The sequence below is a fragment of the Tinamus guttatus genome, unplaced genomic scaffold (assembly GCF_059628265.1).
Source record: "Tinamus guttatus ecotype Peru unplaced genomic scaffold, ASM5962826v1 Tinamus_guttatus_pri_ptg000156l, whole genome shotgun sequence".
In the NCBI taxonomy this organism is placed as follows: domain Eukaryota; kingdom Metazoa; phylum Chordata; class Aves; order Tinamiformes; family Tinamidae; genus Tinamus; species Tinamus guttatus.
In genome coordinates this window covers 981,973-1,002,235 of record NW_028288690.1, presented here as the reverse complement: position 1 = coordinate 1,002,235, position 20,263 = coordinate 981,973, and the positions used below count along the sequence as shown (strand labels likewise).

Below are 20,263 nucleotides of genomic sequence, written 5' to 3'. Positions count from 1 at the left end.
TCTATGATTCTATGAATCCTCAACATTGTTCAGTGAAGAAGCTCTGGAATTCCTACATGGGAACACAGTGATTTTGATCAACATTTCTTTGGGACGAGAGGAAGAAACTTTGGAATTTTTTAGGCAAGAATATGCAAACATTTAGCTCATGTTACTGAAAGGAACTTCCTGAGATGTAAATATAAAAGCAAATGAATAAAAATGAATAAAAAAAAAGAGAATCATGTACCACATTTACTGTCTTTTATTGATCTCATTATTTACACAGCCAAGAGGAAAGTAACTTTTCATTCATTTCCCGAGGGAACATTTAATTTGTATAACAGGTTCAAGGCATATAAACTGGTTTTATTTATATGAAATTTACTCCTTTTGCTTTGTTTGCTTGCTTTCCACGAGCCCTAAAAGCACTGCATCAGCTTCCAGCAGAGTTGTGTCAGTTGTTGCACCCAAGAATCTAGATGTGAGCTCAAGATCCAGCAGTCTCAGACGTACCCGGGCTCCTTTCCGGTATTTTCTGTGGAAAAAAAGGGAGAGAGGACAAGAGAGGCTTGGTAAGTGGCAGGTTTGCATCTCAGGGGACATTGCTCCCAGCTGCAGACTGCAGCAGCAGCCCCACAGGGAATCATGTGCTATAATGGAGTTTAATCACAATGCAGAAACACTACAACAGTGAACAGAATATACAGAAAGAGATTAAACTCTGAGTTTGCCAAACACTTCAGTGTTTGTTTTTATGATTTCTCTTTCTTTTGAACTAGTCACTTTCATGCATATAGTATTCTCCTTTGAGCCTTACTCGTCATCGGTAACAGCTTCCATTAAAAAGACACACAAATACCAGACAGCAAAAGGCTGTAAAAAGGCTCAGTGATTGAACAAATACATTTAATGCATTAATAACCCTCCACAGAGACCCAGTCCAAGGACACACTCTGCAACAGGTCAGAGCCAACGTTTGCAGCTATAATCCTGCCCATGGAACAGCAGATCCCACCACAGGAACTGAGGCAGTTATTATAAAGGAAACTTCCTTTATCTTCTATCTAAATATGTCATTGTATCACTTGGTATCCTGCACACAATTATCTGCAGGACAATATATCACTAAAGGGGAGGACAAGTGATCATTAGAACCCTGGTGACATTGCTAGTATCAAAAAAACATGATGCCAGCTAAGTAGGGTTTGTATTTCCAGCCCTGGCCTCAGGCAAGGAACTCCTCTTGTCTCTTGCTCTCCCTCAAAAGCGCAGATTGTCTCCATCTTTTTACGTACATATAATTAAAAGGAAACCCCACAACTATTCTAATGAAACATTCTGCCTACAGGGTTGGGGTTTATTGTTTTACTCTTCTTCTTTCTTTTGCTCTCCTTGTAAGAGGAGAGCACTCAGAAAGCGATCTGAGTGCTCAAAATATTTTAAAGACAGACTGTGCCAAATTAGTGAAGATTTCTGAAATACTGACATCTTTTATAATGTACTTGGAGAGCCTCTGATCCAAGTGCAGCAATGAAACTGAGGATTATTCTTATTTTGAAAGTCTGAAAGCCAAACACATTTCTCCTTGTTAAAGGAACAAGCTGAAGATGCATCAAGCCTGACCATCCTGAGCAAAAGCAAGAAAATAGCCACTAAAAATAACCATCTCGCAGGTATGAACTGCAGAAAACTTAATAGCAAAGCTCGTCATATAACACTTCCACCTTGTTCATTTTTATCTTCAATTTAGGCAAACCTTGTCACTTGATAGTTGCCTACAGACATGGAGCAAAACTGAACTGGGTCTGAACTTTGTTCTGGACATCAACCAAGATCCCTTCAGAAATCTAAACATTTTAAGAAAAGCCACTGGATTTGCACACACTTATTTTTATTTTCTAGCAATTCTACTTTATATGAACTTTCCAAGGTTCTTGCTTATCCTGTGCAACATTCTCGGTTGTGTTACAAACAGAGGGGGCATATCATTTTATAGCTTTACGCTGAACAAGCAACCAGAGAGGGTATTTGTGGAGAGAGGATTTTTGCAAAGGTTTTTGCATCATCCTGTCCTGATGAACCCTTTCTCAGTCTGTATAAATTGACACAGTGAAAACACACAATTTCTTGAAGTGAAATACAGTTGCTAGATGGTGATTTTACACATGTGAGTGCTTGGGACAAACCTACAGAAAATTCTCCAGTATGATCTGAAACATCTAGCTAGGAGCTTTGACAGCTACTGGCCATAAAGATTGCCACAGCATCCAATCATAAAGTTATCCCAATCCCTAACTTTCCCTTTGGCATATATTTACAGACTTTTTAGCCTTTATCTCCGAGAGCAAGGAGTGCACGGAGAGTGAGAGAAAACAAATGTAAAAAAAAAAAAATTAGAAACTGGTTTTGGGGAGAAAGCAAAAGGAAAGGAAACTCAGAGGGAGAAATGCTATGGAAGCAGAAGGAGAGGGAGCAGACACTTCACAAAGACAAAAAAAAAAGGCTAAAGAAAAACCCTGTTCTGTTTTTAAAAGGTGAAGAGCATGTTTTTGATCTAATAAGACTTATTATTAAAATAACAGGGATCGTGATAAATTCTAAAACCCAATTATTCTGCCTTTTTCTTCTCTCCTTTCTCCTACAGGAAAAAAAAAAAAAGCTCATCAATACTGTAAACTAGGATGCTATTGTGGAAGAAGCTCTTCATAATCCAATACATCTAGAGAATATTAATCCAAACAAGTTTTACGCTGAACTGGAAGTTCCCTCTAGATTCAGCAGCAACTACTTGTACAGAGTAAGAAAGATATTGAGAGCTACATATTTGTAACTGAAATACAAAATATTTCTTTCATCTTGCAAGAGCTCCTTTTAGACAATAGTTAAAGTGTTGTGCCACCAAGTAGAGGAAATCAGCTTTCTTTTTTTATAATCAGAAAGTGCTACACATCTTCAGTAAGAATTATGAGGAAAATCAGTGAGGGAACTGTAGTTCTCTTATGATTAATACGCAAAGTTAACAAATAAACCCTAAGTACATGTCCCCATATTTCATAATGTTAGAAAGATTTTGTACATTGTCCAGTTTGTGAGAACTTTGCTCAAGCTTCCAGACATGACTTTTGTGTATATTTGTAATGCAAAAGCAAAGCAATCATGTTTTCACAGAAACCTCACAATCTTAGAATGCTGCTGCACTAACTCAGATGTTGATTCCAGATACTTTAACCACACTTAATCCAATTAATTCAATTACTAATTGGATTAATTGGATTTTTTTTGTTAGTCACTGCACACTTGCATACAAAGAGACCTCGGAGGACATCACTTTGAGGAGCTGATGCACCTCTCCATTGGTGTGGATGTAAACATTTGTTGTGACAGATGTTCCCTATACCCAAACAACGTGAGAATAAATGATCAGAGGAAGACGCAAAAAAAAAGGAGATTGGGGAATACAGCTCACAGTGGCACTCTGACCAACACACTGTGAGGCCAAAGGAAACACGAAGCTGTTCCAGGCCCCGTAACCATGCTCTATTCCCGCACAAAGCAGTTCATCCTGAGCCCACATTAAACTATCCTGTGTTTGGGCACAGGCTGGAAGCAGGGCCCGCAGACAAAGCGGGCATTTTGCGAGGCCCAGGACGGCGCTCCAGGAGAGGCCCAGCGCCCACGCACGAGGAAAGCAGCCGTCGCCTTGGTCTCTTTCTCCACGACAACAGTGGAATTCAGGAGCATCCCAGCCAGGAGCCCTAAACCTCCACATGACCCTCGAACACTCTGCGGGCCGAGGATGACCGGGGAATGGCAGGACGGGCAGGGAGGCGAGGAGGCCTCGGCAGCCCTGCCCGTCTCCCGGCGCCCGGCCCACGTCTCCCGCCACCCACCCAAGAACGTGTAACCTCTCCCTTTGCAGGTCCTGGTTAAGAAAACCTGAGGCGAAGCCAAAAGAAACCGTTTTTTATACCCAAGCCCTAAGTCTGTACAACCATGTTGATGTAAAGCGCACCAGAAAGCATGCAGTATGTCCTTGTGAACACTGCTGGAAGCTAATCAGCAAATCTTTCCTGTGACAGTGACAGAGCCCTGGGACAGGCTGCCCAGAGAGGTTGTGGAGTCTCCTTCTCTGGAGATCTTCCAAACCCACTTGGATGTAGTCCTGTGCCACGTGCTCTGGATGTCCCTCCTGGAGCAGGGGGTTTGGACTAGATGATCTCTAGAGGTCCCTTCCAACCTTAACCATTCTGTCATTCTGTGAAATCAAAGTTGAGGTGCTGGCATTACACTGAAATTAGGGCTTTTTTTCTCTTTGCATGTACTACTGTGTCTTAACTTGAACAAAAAGTACATCCTTTCTTGGCAGAACAGGTATAAATAGCATATAACCTACCCTTCTAAACTTGAGCAGCTCAGAAGTTTCTTTCTAACTCTCAGCAAAACCTGGTTTCGAACCTACCCTTTCACTTTGGCACTGAAGCTTCAAGTCCCCCAAAGCTTTAAAAGAAACAACAACAAAAAAAACCTTTTCATCAAATATCTCAGCTTGTAATTTTTAATAAACGTTAAATATTAATAGATTTTATATTTTAACATCCCCCTAAAACATACATATAAACAAAAAAGTAATGTTTTTTATAAATGGAGCGTGATTACATGGAATGATGTATTTCAGCTCTTACTTTCAAGACAACCAGGGGGGAATCAATGTTTTTTCACTGAAAAGTCATTTCAGCCTACAGCACAAGGTTTACAAGGGGAGTTAGCTTAGAAGGCAGTGAGCGTGTACAAAATAGTGAAGTAAGGTAAAGTAAAATGATTTTTGATTACAATTGTACCGTTTGCTGAAAAGAAAAGAGGAGGATAGTTTTGCAGGCATGCAATTTCACATGTGGAGGAAGCATTCTTATTACTAAATGGCATCAGGAATTTTATTCAGACTCTAAATTATAGTCATTTTATTAAAGCATCCGATATTTATAACTGCATGCAAATTAGCAAGCAGTCTCTTTTCTATTAATAATACTCAAATTATTATTTTAAATTTAATAACCTTCTTGGAAACAGAGCTATAAAAATAACAATGCAATTACAGAAATAGCTGAGTCTCACCAGGCCTTGTTAAATATTAAATTTAACAAGGTCATTTTAAAAGTGCATTCACAGATATCTTTCCATTTTTGACAATAAAAATTAAAAGAGCCCTGTTTTGAAAGACAACCAGAATATCTTAGCTTGTATTCACTCTCTTTCATTACTACTTTTCAGTTCCCATTGCTTTCTTTGGAGTGATCACCGGTGAAATTTAAAGCTAAACAAGCTGGCTCCTAGGGCTTGCTCTGACCACCATCACCCACCAGTCATCCCTCCACAACATCTGTTCCACACCTAACAATCACACCTGTCTATATGGAATAGGAAGCAATTAAACATTTTTCTTTTTTTTTTCCCCCATAGAGGCCATGATTTAGAGAATTTAATTTGGATTTTTAACCTTTTTTTTTCATTTTATATACATATGTATATGTGTGTGTGTGTGTATATATATATATATATATATATAAAGTCTGTAGTTCCTTACTCTCAATATATAACTATGATGCAGCACCAGTGAGCAAGCCCACCTCTAAATGAACTTACCCAGTCATAAAGCAGTGTAACTGTGTGAGTTATCTACGTATCTACCCCGTCACAGCAAGGAAATACTGATATGAAAGACTCCTAAATCTATCTGGTAAAAGCACATAATGGCAGGAAACCGAGGTCAGACAAATGCAAGTTGGAATAACCTTTTTATCAGTTATGCTGATTAACAACTGGAACAAATCACAAAAAGGAAACTCTTTTAGCCATTGACGGCTTCAAGTGAAGAGATGTCAGAACAAATGCTTTACTTTGCTTCAAGGATTCCTGCTGAAATTCATGTCCCTCAACGCAGTGAAGTTCACAGAGATGACCTGAAGGTCCTTTTTACCGTAAATTCTGTTCACGTATAATTTATTATCAGCAGCCAGTCATTCTAAAGAAGGATGGATGCTCAAAGCAGGATTTTCAAAGTACCCCTGTTCTGTGCAATCAAACACTTCACAAAAATGCTCCAAGGCTGCTGCTAACATTCCAGCAGAAAATACAATCTTTTTCCTTGTGACTCACCACCAACTCACTGCCACTTCAACTGTCTTTGTTTCCTACTCCATTTGTTTGTTTTTGCCTTTCCATGAACTACAGCAAGCAAATATCTTCTTCTGATTTCCTCTAAGCATTTACTGTTTCTGACATTGACTTAAGCAGTTTTCAGAATATTTTTGCGCCATATGCCAAGGTAATGTGTCAAAGTCATCTTTTTAAAGGCAAAAAGCATATACTCAGCCAGATAAATGATCTTTGTCCATCTCATGTTCTTGGAAGTGTTAAGCAGAGTGCTTAAAATTTGCATGAAACCATCAGCTTAAGATCCACCAGCCTGCTCTTCCTTCTAACACGAGTACCTGAGCAAAGCCTCTGGCAAACACTACTGAAGCCAGTCAGGTTTCAGGCACCTAAGGAAGCCCAAGATGAGCTCCTCTTTGTATCTGACCACTGGAAAAGCAGAAATTTAACAAAAATTCCTGAAAACGTTTGGGGATATTAGCTAGAACCTGACATAAAAAAAAAAAAAAAAAAGAAGTGTTCTGGAGCACTTCAAGATCTGCAGAGCCAGCCAGAGCCCACGGCAACACGCACCACACAAATGTCGCAGTGCACCCTAAAAATCTCCCCAATGACTTTCAGTAACGCTATCAAAAACACTGGTAAAAGGAGCAGAATTTGGGACTCACCCCCTGTCTATCTCCATTTATACTTATAGAGCTCACCCGAATTTCAGTGCCCTGGTCTAGCCCTGACATGGCCTCTCTGTGGGACTCAGGGGCCTTGGCCTCTGTCTGGGCTTCCACTGCTGGCCATCAAGGCAACTGGCAGCTACTTTGAAACGTGGAAATTTTAGTGCCTGTAGCTAAAACAAGGTAAATACATAGCCTAACAACAACCCTTATGATGGCCATGGAAAACACCTGAGCAAACCCTGGCAAAGTCGCCATCATTCTCTGCTGTGTATTGACATCGATCAATGGCATTTGCTTCTAAGGGAGGGAAAAAAATAACACAGTCAATGATGACAAACATTTAAACCCAAATTCTACTGCGCTCCCTGTGGACATTATGAGTCTAAGCACGTATTTCTGCTCATGAAGAACTTCCAAAGTGTAAATACTTACTTTCAATTCAGACCAAATACCAAGTACCCAAAACTCACAAGAACACACAAAAAATAATTTTTGCTACAGCCTCTGTAAGAAACAGTTCAATTCATATTCAAAGTTCTTACTAAAATTTTTGGGTAATAATCTTTTTAAGAGAAAGGTTTTAAATCTCAGTTTTAAAATGCACTTCATACTACAAAGATGAAAGCTATAACCTCTCCCCTAACGCATGGTCTGGGAGCTTTGACAGATGAAACCTGTGGAAGGTGGCCCCGGCCTTATCCGTGACACTGGCCCAGGGGCTGGCGCAGGCACCGTCCTGTTCGCCCACGGCACGAGCTGGGTCGCACTCAGGTAACACACAGTTGTTCTGTAAGATGCAGCATGGGCAGATTGCTCAGACAACGGCGCGAGGCTCAGCCGGCAAGAAATCAGAGATTTTACCTTAGCCAGTATCAACATGATGGCTGGAGACTGACGAAGTTAAACGCAGTTAAAAGAGAAACCTGCACCCCAAAAATGCACTACCATAACAACAGATTGTTCACTTTACTACTTTAAGTACACAAAGTCCATTCTGAAGCATCACTGAGCTTGAAAGTCTCAAATAAAAACCTGTATTTAAAACCAGGGACCATTACCCATCGTTCTAAGGAATGCCAAGTTGCATGTTTTTAGTTTCAAATACTTGTCAGTGTGCCTCTGCTCTGAATGCCCTGGGAGCAATCTTAGCTCCTTATATTTTGAATGTACAATGCAGACCAGCACAGAACAGACTTTCTGATGAGAAAGGTCATGGTGTCTCTGTACAAGGGACATTTTCAGATTTTGTCAAGGGCATTTCTTTGTAAGCTAACTAACACTTATTTATTCATTGAAATGGATTTCCTGATAAATAAAAGCCTGTTCAGAAAGAATGCAAAATTCTTACAGGGAGCTTTAAAAATACATATTGTTTGACATTGTCACTTGTATCAAGAACTGGCAAGAAAGAGTATGACACATGGGACAAAACTATCCACAAGGCTGTTTTTACTAACACTAGAGTCCTTAATTGGAGAAGAACAGTTCTGGAAAAGAAGGGGAAGATGGGCTTCAGATTAAAAAATAATAAACAAAAAGTTTCACAAAATAAAACAGAATAGGAAAATGCATAAAGAACATATATAAAGAACCCTGGGGCTCCAGACAGGGCACTAGCAGTGTGATAGAAAGATATAAACAATAACGTTATCAGGGTTGAAAAAGGGAGGTAAAAGTTGGCCTATTCAGAACAGCAGAACGGGATGCAGTGGGTGAAGAACTTCTGGAAAGAAATTAGCAGCAACGACCACAACACTTTGTAAGAACCTCTACCTTCCTGACTCGTCGTTTGGCTTATGCATTTTTATAGCCATCTTCTGTTGCTACCTTGTTGATAGAGAGTAATGGATAAATTCTCATTAAATGTAATATGAAAATATCAAGTGATAAAACTAGTACTGAATGAGGCTGTGGATCTTTATACATAAAAGTAGAAAGATGAAAGTTCCACAGAAAATTAAATTATTTCATCTTTCTCCACAGTGAGGAAGCTAGTGTTAAAATAAAAGATCTAGGTAAAGAAGAACTAGAGCCTCTATCATTAGAAAAACAAATTTGAGAAACAACATAGTTAATGAATTGTTATCATACACATTTGGGTAACCTTTTGTCCTCCACAGTTTTACCTCCAAACTCTCCCTAAAACCATCCGCTTCCAGGAATTTTTAATGTGAAAATCCCTCTTTTATGAATCATTTTGAAAAAGAGCCATACCTCATTTTCTCCATCTTAAACTGTGTGATCTTTCAACTGGTTCTGCATGAGCACACCTTCCAACTCAGAACCTGGTCATTATGAAGGCAGAAAGCTGCCAAACAAAAAGGTCAGAATGAAATCTGTGTATATAATGACAAAAAAATAAAGCAGTATGGGCAAAATGAACGTAGTCAAGAGCCCAGGTGACAGGTCTACGTTTCTCTCGCTCCATATTACCAATGAGAAAAGTTGGATTCAATGCTTTAGGCTGGCAACGTCATCAAGTGCTTCTCACGAAACAGAATGTTCTTGGACACAAGAACTTATTGGAAAGGGTTTTTTCCTTTTCTGTGTGAAAGCTTAGACATACAGTTAGTGCTACGATTTTCTGATTTTGAGCTTTTTGACTGAGAGCTATTACAGAGAAGCCCAGAATAGATGTTATAAAAATGATTTAAAGGAAGGCATGTGTAGTACCTGCTCTTCACAGGATCAAATATGATGGAGCTGAAAGCACTACAGCTCTACCTCCACTGCCAGACCACTTCTGCTAAGCCACGATGTAAGGTATTGAAACCGAAGTGTGAAAGCTGCTGCCCCACACAGCAGAACCGCTGCCAGTGCTTGGACACCTGCTGCGCCATGGGATCCGTGCCCAGCACACCTTGCAGGGCGGCTCGCCAAGGAGCGCGCGAGCGGCCCGCGGGGCTCAGCCGCCTCCTGCCCACACAGCCGCTCCAGTGCCCCATCTCTGCGGGAGAGGAGGGGGAAGAGCAGCAACGCAGGAACCCGACAAAGCGCCGCGGCACTTTCCCATCGCCCGGCCCTCCCGCCACAGGCACCGCTTTGTCCCCGACAAAGGCGCCTCACACGGCGCCCGGCGGAGCCCCCTCCGCGCGGCCACGGTGCCAGGGGAGCATCTGCGCGCGCGGGCGGCCCTGCAAGGGGCTCTCTGTGCGCGCGGGCCCGTGCGGCCGCCTCACGCACACCACGGGCTGCAGGAAAAGCTCCTTCGTTTGAACAAGGGAGTCAAACAGCCACAGCAGCTACCAGCCACGCACACACAGAAGGGTTAAGGTCCTCCCACCTTACTGCCTTTAGCTTATTTTTACGAGGAAGGATTTCTTTAAATGTTGAGAGCATCTACGTAATTTTCACTCAATAACCCAAGGGCAATGGGTCTGCTCTTCTACTTAGCACAGTTTTTTATGACCGTAATATAGATGATCACAGACATTAAATGCAGAACTACAGATCCTGAAATGTCTTATGTATTATGAATACATTTGTAGGATTTTGATTATAAACTTAAATTACAGAATTAAAGGAGAGAAAAAAAAAAAGAGAGATAAAACCCTACTAATCGTGCTGCCTTTCTGACCATTGGGTCAATTGTCCATAGAGTAGCACAGCGCGTGTGAGCCAGGAATTTGGACGACTGGGAAGTTCATGCTGCAGAGCAACGAAAAGCAGTCCAACACAGAGTCACAGAACAGCCTGCCCACTACACAGGGCAAAGACCATCCCTCCAAGCTTAACATTTATTTTCTTTTGGTAAGACCCAACAAACTATTTAAATAACACACCAAATCTTTGCTGATGACTTTAAAGTTGCTTTCTCTCTTCACTCGAAAGTACTTTCTGGTTGTGGGGATAATCCTGGCCCAGTGAATTTTAAATACGACTTTTCACTTGTTTATGTCCCAGCTACACGCAATATATTAGAAGAAACCAGCAGTTTTTCCTGGAGCTTTGCTTACTGGTGCCATATTCTTACTCTCCTCCTGCCCATTCTCCAACTGCTCCTTCCTCAGCGTCCTGGGTGGTGCAATCCAATAGCCCAACGGAGATCATTAGCTTGGATGGTTTCAAGCCTCCTCTTAATACGGGCATTGCCTTCCAAAACGGGAGCCAGTGGTCCAGGGAATCAATTAGCAGCGACTGATCTGTCTCTCCAAATACTTGTAACTCATTAACCAGGGGTCTGAAATTACAACCCCCCTCATTTTGGGGGAAACGGAGATAGGAGATGCAAATCTGGAACAACGCTCAGCTTTTCAGCCAGCCTCTGAAATGCTCACCTGCCTGGGAACGTGCTCAAGGCAAACAAATACCTGCTGTGCGTCAGAAAAAAGAGTATGACATTTGTTGCTTTGAGCGTGCTGCGTTTCCTTCATGCACCTTCTCTAGGGAGGAGAACAGGTTTCAGGAGCCCCTGCAACTCCTGTCAGTGGGGAAATAGAGCACCTGCCCTGCTCCAGCATGTGAAAGAGGTACCAGCTTTGGAGACAGCAGCCCGGCACTTCCACTTTTGGAGGGGCGATACAGGGACTCCTGACCTTGGTCCCAGCAGGCCCATGAGCTCTGTCACACACGTTCGGGCACCCTTCCTGCAGGGCTGCCTGGGCTTGCAAGCAGCCCGGGCACCTTTGCAGCGCAGACCTGGACTGCTCAACCACGGCAACTGGTTTGCTGTGGTACCAAATCTGATCCGTCTGTGAGCCGGACCCGAAACCAAGAACTCTGAGGAACACGAGAGAAAAGGGCCTTCTCAGCGAGTCAGCCAAGGACGAGTACGGGGTTTTAGCTCTTGTTTAGCCTGGTCCCAACCAAGCTGATATCCCCGACACGTTTCTGCATTGGGCTGAAGTTTCCAGGTCATTTCAGACAAGGCCTAAGGCTGCTCGGGCCCCTGCAGGGCCCTCGCTGTGTGTCTCTGCAGGGCCCTCACCGGGTATCCCTGCAAGGCCCTCGCTGGGTGTCCCTGCAGGGCCCTCGCTGGGTGTCCCTGCAGGGCCCTCGCTGTGTGTCCCTGCAAGGCCCTCACCGGGTATCCCTGCAAGGCTCTCGCTGGGTGTCTCTGCAGGGCCCTCGCTGGGTGTCCCTGCAAGGCCCTCACCGGGTATCCCTGCAAGGCCCTTACTGGGTGTCTCTGCAGGGCCCTCGCCGGGTTTCCTTGCAGGGCCCTTGCCGGGTGTCACACTGGGGGATGGGGCTGCTGCCAAGCCATCCCGCAGGCAACATGCAATCGCCCAGGTGCACTTGCTCCGTCCTTTCCAGAACATCTGGCTACGCCTGTGTAATCCTGCACAATGGAATAAATTGGGTATTTCCAACCCTACTACCTCAGATCATAAAACAGAGAAAGAAAACACGAAAAGTCTCTAGTTTTTGGTGGTGCACTCAATGAGAACATTACTGCTTAGCTGTTGCTAGTACCTCTTCCTGGAAGGAGTGGTCATCCCAGCCTATTTCCTGGGCTATTGGAGGAAAAAGGGAAAGCTGCTGGATGCCACGTCTCTTTTTCACTCTGCCTTCTCTGCAGAGAAGTCTCCTTTCACTCTGCCACTGCTCTGCGTTTCGTGCCTGAACCTTGCTCGTATGCAAAAAACGTCAAATACCCTGTACCACAATCTCCTTAATTCATCACTGTGGTTCCTCTGTTGTGCATCCAAGTCCTGGTCCTTAAGCTCTTCTGCTAAATTGCTTGCTACTTAAGAAAATAAAAGTGCACATGCACTTTGTTGGCAAAAAATCTGCAAGGATCTTCCCTTATCTGATCAGAATTTATTTTCTGCTAGATCACAGTAGCGTACTTAAAGGTCCCCAGCCCCATTTTTCTTTTAAACAGTATCTGCAAAATGCCAAGCATTTACACTTACATTCTTGAGAGATCTCAAACACTGTTATAAAGAACACTATGTTTTTCTATAAATGAGAAACATTTGTTTAGTAAACTGAAAATGAATGTTTAGTATGTTCACATCTAGTTACAGAAAACAGTACCATTTTTATGGGTTTAAAATCTTTCTAGGAATAGCAAATTAAATAGGTCCTGCCAGTGAGTTATTGCATTTACAGGTAGTGGAAGAGATGAACAAAACTGAATGGCTTTGGAAATACCTGCAGAGAAGCACAACACATTTACTCATCACCCTCCCATATTCCCCTCAAGGTCACAGGCCCCCTTGTTTTTCATTTTTGATCTTTCAATCTCTTTCCTTTCTGCAAACTACCCTGAAAAACCGAAGGCTGCTCGACTTGTCCCCCACCTTTCCCAGGACCTGCTCTGAAGCTCATCAAACTGTGGGAGAGACTCTGAATCCTCTGGCTTTCCAGAATTACCTCAGGAGAGCTGAAAGAGAAGGTCGCGCTTCTTGCAACTCTGGTCTTTCTTCTGCCTCGCAGGAACAGTCTGTAAGTCTAGTACTGCCTGATTTTATTAATCCATATCAATCCAGCATAAATCTGAGATATGAAAAGGACAGTCTGATCTGCCTCCGTTCACCCCCACCTGCTCACAGTTGATGTTGCCCTTGTGACAAGAACCTTGCACTATCAGCCAGATCAAGGAACTGATGTGGTGGGAAAACTAACCAAAGCAAAAAAAAAAAAAAAAAAAAAAAGTCAGTTTTCTTCTGGATCAGCTCCCCAAACCTGCTCCAAATGTGCTTGCACAAAGGAGATGGCAAGTGCAAGGGGCTGAGGATGAAGTGGTACTAGCTCTTTTTGCAAGAGGAAAAAAAACGCCAATGTGGATTCTACCTTTTTCTGTTCACAACAGAAGACATGGCCAAAAAGATGATTTGGGGCATGTGGTTTTCCCTCTGTCCACTACTGAATGAGTTCAAGAGGAATCCAGGGAAACGAGAGGAGAGGGAGGGGAGAGCCAGGGGAGAGGGAGAGGAGAAAAGAAGAGAGGAGAGGGAGAGGAGAGGAGGCTTTGAAGATGTAGCAGGTCGGAGCAATTTCATTAAAACAAATGAAAACCAAAAGAGAATTTTGATTTAAAAGCCTAGAATTAAAAGGAGACCTGAAATGCTAGAACTTAGTCTTGTAGTTAAGGCAGCTCTTGATTTATATGCCACCTTTGTAATAAAGATTCAATTTGATTTTAGCAATATCGCAAAAACAACAACAAAAAAGTTTTGTCTCAATCAATGTTCAAGTAAGTATGGTAACTGAAAAGGGAACTGCTTATCTCCATCTACCACAGAGCTCAGAGCTTGTGGGTATATTTGTTAGCAAAAGTATGAGAGCGAGATTTCTTCTGTACCTTTTACTTAATCTTTTCTTTCTCTCTATGGCTCAAGATTTTCAGCTCAAACTATTGCTTACATTTTGGTAAAGTATGGTAATTAATCACGATAACAAAATCCTATTCTCATTTGTAAGTAAAACTAATTGCACTACAGTATTTTTTTCCATCATCTTAGAAGGTGCCTTAGAGCTTTCCCACAGTATCAAATTCCCAATACATATACACACAGAGTGCCTAGGTGACAATTCATTCCACTTTAAACTACTTTTTCAAACAAACTTCTCCAAACAATGTATTATCTACATTTTAAACGAGGGGTGAAATTCTACCACTCTCTCTATAAAAAGCACAGTGAGGGTTTTGTACTCAACAAAAGATTTAAGAAAAGTATTGACAGTAAAGCAATCTGTAATACTCCTGGACTGGAAAAGAAAATGTTCTAAAAGTTTTCTCACAAACAGAAAATTGAATTTATATATTACATATTAGCATGCCATTTCCAAAGTATTTTATTCACTCTGCAAAAAAAATAACTTTACGTGGTATTTTAAATTATCATGGCTGCAGTACAGGAAAAAACTTTTGAAGCTAATGGTGTTATGTGTAATAAAGAACATAAAGACAAAACTAGGCATTCAGCCGTAATCAAGAAGGTCAAACTAAGTTGCTCTCACACTTGGGAATAAACTCAGATTACCTGGCTGATAAAACACCCACACAGAACAGAGCACAATTTACCACCAGGAAGCAGGGAGAGGTTTACACTATTACAGGACTGATCCTCAGGACCTGCTGTGCCGTTTATCACTTGCAGAAATTTAACCTGGAACCAGGATACACACTCTGCTTCCTTCCACAGAGGCGCAGGTTACCCCCCAGCGCATCAATGGCTATACATCAAACACTTAAATTTAGCCCAAATAAGGCTGCTAGAATTTCTGCACATCTACCTACTTGCTTCTTTAAGCAGACTGGACTATGCTTTGATCTTACCTTCTGAATCCTCTCGTAAACCAGGCATTTTTTTTCCATTCCAGTATTATTAGCCATCCGTACTAATACATATTTATATTACTTTTCCTTTTACAATACTTGACCCATTTGTTATGCCATTCATCTATGGGTAGGACAGTTAAAATGTTACTTACTAGTGATTAGTCTTTGAATAACCAATCAAGACAAATTGTCTTAATAATATCATGTGACAAGATAATTTAGGGGTAATTAACTAAACCTTTACACATCACTTTTGCTCAGGAATCATTTTCATGCATGGAAAGTCAAGCTATTATTTAACTAACGGGATTTTAGCAACATGACACACAACAAAAGGGCATATAAACAAAAGAATGAAGGCTCGGCCTCATAAAAAAAATATCAAAAATGAACCAGAAAAATGTTACAGTTCATCTAGCACTGCAATTACTGTCAGATAGGGTGTGAAAAGCCCTGGCAGAAGGGCTTGTATCAGGCCGCACACTGGACTCTCTGTGCTCCAAAAGCAGGTTTATGGACGAGAGAAGCAGCAGAGGTTTTGAATCCCCAGGTGGAAGGAGCAGCCAGGCTCACCTCTGCAGAGCTGGGATAACCGCAACCCAGCGCTGCTCTGCTGCTGCAAAAGAGCAGCTCTGAAAGGTGCAAGGGCTCCCCTTCGCCAAGCAAAAAGTCCATTCCTCGCACTCCTGTCATGTTGTGATACAGAGAACAGATTTAGCTCCAAATAACTCTTTCAGAACTCTCCTTCTGGCTTTTTAAGGCATAATTCCAACATTTCAACTTCAGAAACCCAATTTATTTTACCTGAGGGATTGTGGAAAAGACTGGAAGAATATTTACTGAATGTCAAGAAATATTTGCTGAATATTCTTGGAATGTCACTATCGCAATTAGCAATTTGAATAAGCCCATCCTCACCTGGGCCTTCTGAAAAATCAACCCTCTTTCTGAAGAATGAAGAGTATTTGTAACATTTTATACTGCAGTACAAGCAGTAGCTGCAACTTTCACTGTCTGCTACACTCAAATAAAACAACAACTAAGCTAACACTGGGCTAAAATACCTTAAAAGCAAATCTGGATTTTAAGAAGTACCACAAAAAAATCAGGAAGAATGAACTGAACCAAAGAACTTAACTTTCAATCCTCTGTTTCTTTTCTTGGGTTGTTCCTGGCACGTCGCAAAAGAAACGTGTCGCAGGACAACGCGCTGGGCACTGATTCACTGCGCGTAGGTGAGTATGACGCTGTGGAGTTAGGTAACCGACCTGCAACTCTAGTAAGGCTTTAAAAGAAAGCCCTTTCTCACTGTAGCACTGTATTAATCATAACGATGCCATCTTCCAACTCAGGAGAGCTAAGCTCTGTTCAAGCTGCTAGCATGGGTCTTATGAAGCAACTGAAAAATCTTGAATTTATGTAACCACTGAGAATTTCCAACACTACTTTTTCCTGATTTCAATATATAAATAGTTTCTATGAAATGGCTGATTGATATACATAATGGTAAGCAGATACTTTCTTTAAGACTTTCCTTTGTAGGAGTAAACTGTTCTGTGCATGTGCACACATGCAAATGGAAAGGCAATGACAGAACTTAATTAAACTATACATGTGTGTAGGCTTGTACCAGATACTCCCGTATTATGGCAACAGTGAATGTTCACATGTTCCTGGCTTTAAATTTGTTTTTCTATTTTTTTTTATTAAAAAAAAAAAACAAAAACAAAAACAAAAACAGCTACGCAGACGTAAGCAGTATATTCATTCTTCGGTGAACAACAGATATTCTTCATACCATGTGTCAGAAACAGACAATGAGAGGGACAAAAGTTGGGAAGATATTTATACCACGAAGTTCTGTTGATAAATAGTATAGGGTCATGTTGAGCCAGAAAATGCATTCCAATTATGGATTAGCCTGACAACATGCTGTTTAGAGCTACTTACATGAACTCCAAAAACTCAAGTCTCTTTCAACGATTACCTAGTGAATGGAAAGGACTGAGAGCTAGGACAGAGTGAACGAGATTTAGGCAACAGAATCCATTCCAGCCAAGCCTTGCATCAATATTGGGGCCAGCACTTCCCATCAAGTTCCACATTATTTCAAGGTCATTTACAAATGCACTTCAGCAGACTATTTGGAGATTGAATTTACTAGTACTTTTCACCCACTTGTGGCACTTAAAAGAGAAAAAACATACTATTCGGGAGAAAAACAGCCTGGTATTTTATATATAACATGCAGAAATAATTATTTCAAGAATTTAGAAGTGATTATTGGTGCTTGTTCTGTGGAAAAGCCAGATTCTCTGCAGTATTTGCTCTAGTGTCTTGAAAGTAAGTCATCTCTAATGACCAGCCACTTTTAAAAATCTTTCCCCAAATCAGAAAAATTAAAGATGTCAGGAGACCTCCAGTTCCACCATTCACACTAAAGGAGATCATCCCTGACAAATATTTATCTACATTGTTTTCAAAAGTCCTCTATGAAGGAAAGAGTTTTTTACGTTTGTTTACCTAAAATCTAGCATAATGGTCTATGCTAATGGTACAACCCACGCCAACTTTTCCAGTTCTGCCTCAAGCAAAGATCAACAGACACAAATGAATCATCTTACACACGGAAAATATGTTCCAAATACATGCATGACCTATTTTAATAAAGTGCTTAAGTATTAAAGGAAGTATTGATATGGAAGATACCTGTTTTTAGTTATTTCTTTTTTTTAAGCACTTAATTAATTTAAGCACAATTAATTCTGATATTTACACCAGGAAGGAAATTCTAAGAAAGTTAAGGTGGCAAAAATAAGTATTTGAAAGCTTAAAAAAAAAAAAGAAAAATTCTCTAGCATTAAACTATCCAGGCATAAGTTCAAGTTTCTTTCAATATTACTGCTATAGGAAGCCCACTGCAGAACTGAAAATAGAGCATCACCTCTCTGAAGCCAGACTCAGCGTGCCGATTCCCTTCTTTCCCAAAGAGAATCAGCTGCATTAGCAACTACTACTCTGGGCTCTGACAGAAATCAACATGTGCAAACTCCCAATTATCCAACAATAATAACTAGAAGAAGAAGATATTTGATTCGATTGTGTGTAATGTGAGTTGTGTGTGCAGCGGGGTTGGACTAGATGATCTCCAAAGGTCCCTTCCAACCTAAATGGTTCTATGATTCTACGATTTGTTAAGGGTTAGGTTGACGACTGTCACAGTGATACAGAGACTGTGAAACGCTAATTGCTGTTGTACTGTCCAGGAGGAAGAAATACAGAGCCTAAACCTCACCACTTCTTCCTGACTTACTGTCTATTCTCCTTCCCTGGGCTTTGAGGACATGAGTTTCCAAAGGCAGCCCAGGCCTTTGGTCTGGGGGAAGAGTCAAGAAGGACTAGAGGGTCCTGCGAGCTCTCTGGTGCTGGAAGAGTGCACTCCCTCTGAGCAACCAATGATGGGAGATCCCAAATAAAATCTATGCACAGCAAGCTCGCTGCGGCAGCATCGCCCTGCCTGCACAGCACACACAGAGGCACTCACTAAGCAACGGCTCGCGCACAAGGATTTGTGCTGAAGAACGGCTTTGCTATGGGAACAACTGCCCCACATCACAAGAACCTCATTTGTACATCAAAGTAGAAGTTATGCTCAGTGATAATGCCAGATAATGCTTCTCAAAATGTCCACCTAAAAATAGCATGGAGCAATCTTATATTTTGCTCTGAGGACTTCTGAAAGGGAAAAGCATTTTTCCCTACAGCAAAGAAACAAAGACAGAAAACGTTTTCACTTTGCATATTACAAATATCGCAAGACAATACAGAAACTAATTGTAGCTCTATGGAGTCGGAGGAGGTGGGTGTGAAAGAGAGGCAGAATATTTCTGACATGCACTCCAAAACCTCTCAGCAACATCAAAGGAAAGCAGGGCACATTCTTCAATCAGGTGTTTGTTTATGCTACTAGAGCAGCTTGTGGCGTGTAGGCCTCCCCATCACATGGAGGAATGCACTTCTGTCAATACTAAGATCCTCTCATGCTTTTCTATTTACTCCTCAAACACCTTCTCTATGCCACTAGGCCTCTATTAAAGCTTGCAATAGGCTCAAAAAGTGCACAGTACTGTGTCATTGATGTCTGATTTGTCCCCTGGCTGGCATTATGAAGAAAAAAAAGACTCCTACAATAGAATATTAAATATCTTCTTGCTCTCCTTCTCTCTACTACTCCCCTCTTTCAAGAAAAACCTTGGCGTTCTCTGCAAATTTTTGCTACTTCATTCAATGCTGTCCACAAAGTCTGAAGTAGCTTAGTGGTGGGCTTTGTGTCACTTACTGATGATGCCATGGCTTTATGTCACACACAGCACTTTCAGGCTTTTCACTAATCCCCATTCTTCTTTTATTCTAAGCCTTATGTTACTTGAGAATTTGAGGGGAGGAAGTTTTGTGTGGACAAGGCTTTCCACACACAGCCTGCTACTGGCTGCTCATGGCCAGATCAAATACAGCTGAATGGAGCCAAGGGCTGCACAAACTTTCGTTCTTTCCCCATAAATGAGAGCAAAAGGGAAAGCTCCAGATTCAACTGTGTTTGGGACTTTCAGCCTCCCAGAAATGCTTTTAACAAATAGCCAAGTGTGGCAGGCAAGGACGGTGACAAACTGTTTTCCCTTTTACCTGAGTTACTGGTATGGAAACTGTAGGAAGTGCTGAAACTCTTGCAAACAGCACCCCAACTGTAGAATTAAAAGATATTACAAATATTACAAAGATTTTTCATTCAATACAACACTTCAACTGATTAAAATTAAGCAATAAGAACATTATTGCTGAAATTTTAAGTTATCCTGCAGTGAATTTGTCACGAGCCTAACTCATTAAATGTAGAAGGAAAAAAAAAAAACCTAGGTAACTTCAGTGTACTCAATTACTTCCATTAATTGTATACACTTCCTAACGAAATCAAACAGTTTCGGAGCCCTAAGCAATATAGTTTGGAGATGAGAACGCAGGCCATACAGGGAGGTTTTGAAGTCTCTCTCGCCCGAGTAGCTGTCGCTGGTAGGAAACACCCTTCCTCCAGCTGTAAAGGCAGCCAAGCAGCTGCCTTAACACCCAGTGCCAGTTCTGCATATTAACACACAAGAGCAGCTGCCCGCCTGCCTCTGCAGCTGCAGGGAAAGGGCGAGAGGCACGGGCCGCTATCTCATACTGGCAC

The 20,263-nt window shown here is 41.6% G+C and overlaps 1 protein-coding gene across 1 annotated transcript in view; it reads right to left on the bottom strand.

Moving 5' to 3' along the window:
• Nucleotides 1-232: 232 nt before the first annotated feature.
• TPD52 (tumor protein D52) overlaps nucleotides 233-20,263 on the bottom strand; it is a 107,469-nt gene continuing 87,438 nt past the window's right edge. Inside the window, exon 7 of the mRNA XM_088522742.1 lies at nucleotides 233-517. Within this exon, the coding sequence (XP_088378868.1) occupies nucleotides 364-517 (154 nt within the window). The 3' untranslated portion in view covers nucleotides 233-363. The remainder of the gene's footprint in view (nucleotides 518-20,263) is intronic.